Source organism: Cicer arietinum, chromosome 4 (genome assembly GCF_000331145.2).
Source record: "Cicer arietinum cultivar CDC Frontier isolate Library 1 chromosome 4, Cicar.CDCFrontier_v2.0, whole genome shotgun sequence".
Taxonomy (NCBI): Eukaryota; Viridiplantae; Streptophyta; class Magnoliopsida; order Fabales; family Fabaceae; genus Cicer; species Cicer arietinum.
Genome location: NC_021163.2, coordinates 43,700,611 through 43,705,286, shown reverse-complemented (window position 1 = coordinate 43,705,286; position 4,676 = coordinate 43,700,611). Strand labels below are relative to the sequence as shown.

At 30.4% G+C, this 4,676-nt stretch overlaps 1 protein-coding gene across 1 annotated transcript; it reads left to right on the top strand.

Moving 5' to 3' along the window:
* Window positions 1–459: 459 nt before the first annotated feature.
* Window positions 460–2,633, top strand: LOC140920071 (uncharacterized). The gene is made up of 6 exons (XM_073367384.1): window positions 460–509; window positions 635–751; window positions 1,236–1,362; window positions 1,479–1,757; window positions 1,855–1,956; window positions 2,130–2,633. The coding sequence occupies exons 1-6, from the start codon at window positions 460–462 to the stop codon at window positions 2,631–2,633; spliced, it is 1,179 nt and encodes a 392-aa protein (XP_073223485.1).
* The last annotated feature ends 2,043 nt before the right edge of the window (window positions 2,634–4,676 follow it).

Genomic DNA, 4,676 nt, shown 5'->3' with positions numbered 1-4,676 from the left:
TCACCCCAAACATGTAAATAAAACATCAAATAATTTAATTGAGATAAATAACAAAAATCTAAAATCAAACTAGAATTAAAACTAAGACATAATAAATAAATAAAAGTAAAGATTAGTTACTCATTAACATACAAAAATCAAACAAATAATAAAGAAATAAAATCTTAAAAAGAGTATGAATTTTTTATTCCAAAATTTGAGACATTTACTTCAACTCTAAACACTCAAGTTTCCAAAATATTTGTCATTTTTTCTTTTTCTGATTTTTTTTTTGTAATGATATATACGGGCTCCATTTAAATCTTGCTTGATCCTATATATAAATGATGCATTGAGGCTGGCTTTTCCTTTTTTTTTTTTTTTTTCTACCGATCCTAATTATTTTCTAAATCCTTTAGTTCTACATTATTCTCAACAACTCTAATGCATTTAGAATTCACGTTTCATGGATGGACATTCATGAAGGAGAGCCATTTTTGGACTCCTTTCTGCTCTTCAATGGTTAGAAGGTCGAGAAGCTGACCATGTGATTCTTGAACTTGATTGAAAAATGGTAGCGGATATTGTTCACAATTCTACGCTAGATATGTCTGAATTTGGTTTAATTCTTTTTTAATGTAAACATATTTTGTAGGGTCAACGGAATTATAAAGGTGATTTTTACTATGAGACAAATGGACATGGTAGCTCATCATTTGATGAGAACTTCTATTTCTAAGATTAGTCTCCATTTTTCCCCCCTTGACCGTCTGTAATGATCGATCAATATCTAATGCATAATAATTGCTAAGCTGAATTTTTCTCAAAAACACTTAAATATACATTTGATCTCCTTTATTGTTTAAGTATTTTAGTTACCCATTTCTACATTCAAAACTATTGTTTCATATTTATAAGATTTTAAAAAAAATTCCCGTTAATGGATTTTGAACTAATTTTTGCTAATGTGTTGAGTTTGATTTAGTAAATGAGAACGCCTAGGGTGATGAGATAAATTCTTTTATTCTCAACTATTAAGTATTGTTGAATAAAAATTAAAGTTAAACGTCAGATTTCTAAAAAAAAATTGTCATATTTTTTTGTCTTCTTTGTGAGAGATGATAATGGAAAAGTCATTTTACGACCTTATGGTAAAGGGTAAGTTACAAAAATTGTTTATTTTCTTAATATTAGAAGCATAAGTATAGACACATATTGTTTATTTAATACTATATTTCTTCAATACATTAATGCAGACTCACTCCTAGCAAAGCAGTTGCAGATGCCATTAGGTATGCCATACAAAAACAATTTCGTGAGCCTATCTATGGTTGGAGTGCAACCACTGACATAATTAGACAAGATTGGTTTGAAAAGTTTGCGGTAAGCCTTTGAATATAATTATATGTTCAATTCATTTTTCTAGCATATATAAGGAGAATTGTGTAATATGTTTTGCTGATAGTAGTTAGTACATATATACTTTTTGTTATTCCCAGGAGAAGGTATCGTGGGATCCTTGTCATAATAATATTGTGAAACGTCTGTTTGAACAAAAGGCCGCTAAAAGACTATCAGATATACTTACAAAGGTGAGGAAAAAAGGGACTCGACCTAGTTGGATAGGTGAGGAAGCTTGGACTGGTCTTCAAGCATATTGGGAAGGTACATCATTCAAGAACATCTCCAACCAAAATAAGACCAATCGAGCTTCAACAAGAGGCGGGGCTGTCCACACCTCAGGCCGCAAAGCTCATATTGATGTTGCGATTGAGCTTGTATGTATTAAATTTACATTTACTTAAAATTAATACAATTTAATGTTATGATTTCTAATTCTGTGTTGTGATCCAATAATCTTGATTTTATTTGTAGAGCAATAACCTTCAAAGAGATTTACTTCCAGATGAGTTATTTTTGACAACCCACAAGAGAAAAAATGGCGCTTGGGTTGATAGTCGCGCAGAATCTACCTATGTATGTTCTTTATTTATGTAAATTCTTTATGCAAATTCTTTATATTACAAATCAACCAAAAAATAATATGATGTCATTTATACCTAGAAGAACAATCCCTTTATTATACACTTGTTTAATTTATTTTAGAAATTTGATCATATATTACGTTATTAATTTATTCCATTTTTCAGGGAACATTTAAAAAAAAATTGGAGGAAGTACAAACACAGATTGGCGAAACAAGTGAAGAAAGTGGTAAAGAGGTAGATGGAGGGACAATACTTAAGTTATGGACTGAATCTGCAGGGGGTCGCACTCGTGGTCGAGTTTATGGTACGGGAGACTTGTCCATTAACGTCCGACAGGGGTGTGTATCGCTTACACAACATTCCCAGAATCCTTCTAATTCTATGACTGGGACGTCTTTAGAAGCGGAGAGGGCAGCTAGAATTAGAGCTGAACAAATTGCTCAGGATGCAGTGTCCCAGGCTCAAGTGGCTACCAAGGTCGCCGAAGAGGCTAGGGAGCGTTCAAAGAAGTTAGAGAATGATTTTGATGCATTAAAGCAATTTTTTGGAGACAAATTTGACGCTTTGGCCCGTCAATCAACTAGTGGATCATCTACTGCGAGTCATCCTCCTTCGCATCCTCATTACGATCATAATTTGGACGATGTGTCGCTTGACGAACCTTAGTGTCATAGTTATGCTTACTTTTTGTAGTGGTTGACAATTATGTATTAGGTAACTTTTTTAAAGTTGTTATTCGATACTATTTATTATTTTGTAGTTTCAGAACACATGATATTTTGATATCTAATTTAATACTCTGTGTGTTTGTTATAATGTCAATGAATGACTTTTAATGTTTATTAGCAATCAATTATATTATAAAAAAAAATGAAATTCAGCAAAGCAGGGGCTATAAAATTAAAAATAATACATTAAAAAATTTTGAACTTAGCGTCGGCCCCACCGACGCTACTGTATAAATAAAATTGACTTTAAGTTTGACTTTAGCGTCGGCCTGTCCGACGCAACCAATTTTGTTGACTACTGTTGGTTGACTCTAGCGTCGGCCATCCGACGCAACAATTTTCCGCCCAGCTGACGTGGCAAATGGTATTTTTAGCGTCGGCTGTTTCAAATTATCAATAGCGTCGGGGTAGCGTCGGCCAAACCGACGCTATGATAGCGTCGGATGGTCTTTGTCCGCCGCTAATAGTTAGCTTCGACCGTTTTAGCCTAGGCCCGACTCCGACGCTAAATGAACGTTAGCGTCGGCTTTTGCTCTGTTAGCGTCGGTTTTTAGCCGACGCTAAATCCTGTTTTTCTAGTAGTGTGCTGCTTTCTCCCTATTTTCTTCATCTCATTTTTGTTAAATCTATTTTGAGTTGTCATTTAAAGAATCTAATTTGACTAATCAGTTAAAAAGACATTTTTTTTTAAATGTGATTTTATTATGTTAAAATTTTTAATAATGAATATCTAAATTATTGAATGTTAATTTTTTTAATCGATAGTAAATGAGCCTAAAACAAGTTATATTATTTTTAAGTAAATTTTAAGAAAAAAATTAAAATATAAAATTAAAATTAATTTTAAAAAATCTTAAAAATATAGACCCAAATTCTCAAATGTCCCAAAAATCATCTTTTTGTCGATTTAACCATATTCAAATTGACGTATATAATCATATTCAAATTAACAAATTGTAACATAATTTTTTTAGAATGGTCAATACAGATTTTTCAAAATTTATTACGATTCTAAATTAGTCCAAATGTGTAAAAAAATTCTTTAAGTTTACATTTTACGTCTCTAGATTGACCAATCTAAGAGTGTAAAAAAATCTTCAAAAGTTACAAGTTAATATTTATACTTCCAAATTCAATTCGGTACAAATCTCCATATGAATTGGTTAATTCAAATAGAATTTTAATTTTGAAAAAAGAAAATTAAAAATTGAAGGCTTTTGAGAATGTAAGAAGGTGATAGGAGAAACTACCCTAAAAAAAGTTTGTAATTCTAAACATGCTAAATAAAAAACAACCGCCATCCAACTTGAATGTTCTCTCTTATATTTGTTTTACTTTATTAATTCTAACTAGTGTGTAACTCATACATCATACGAAAACAAATTATGATATTGACGATTTTATTGTTAAGAAAATATAATTATTTAATTTAAAAAAAAAATCAATAAAAAATAAGAGATAACATTATATAAAAATTTAAATGGCTTGTTTGTCCATGAAAATTTATGTTAAGTAGCATGGTATCTATTTTTAAGCAAGAGACATAATTCCAAAATAATGACTAAAATAACAATAGAATAAATATATATGTGTCCTCATTAAAAAAAATTATAGGTATTCAATCACATGATTGTCTAATTTTTAAGTATAAACTATTATATAATTCCTTTTATTATTTTAAAACATAAATAAGATACACTTGAAACTTTCCAAATAGTCATGGACGTCTCAAATAATATAGTTGGTGAACACATTAATTACAAATTACATTAAAAAATAATGAAAGCAACTGTAAAGAGAGAACAATAGCATCAAAATGAAGTTGATGCAACTCATGTGTATGTCTCCATGGCTTACATAGGAGGTGTCATTACAGTACTCAAAGAGATACAAAATATTTTTGCATCTTTGAAATGACCAGACCGTAAAAAAAACTATATAAAATAAAATAAAAAGTCACATAAATATAGAGTTAGAGAAG

Excerpts from the sequence above, each read along its gene's own strand:
- LOC140920071 (XM_073367384.1), top strand. The coding sequence starts at position 460 with ATGAAGGAGAGCCATTTTTGGACTCCTTTCTGCTCTTCAATGGTTAGA. Across the intron at positions 752-1,235 it reads TTTTCCCCCCTTGACCGTCT|ACTCACTCCTAGCAAAGCAG; the intron begins GTAATGATCGAT and ends ACATTAATGCAG. Across the intron at positions 1,363-1,478 it reads ATTGGTTTGAAAAGTTTGCG|GAGAAGGTATCGTGGGATCC; the intron begins GTAAGCCTTTGA and ends TGTTATTCCCAG.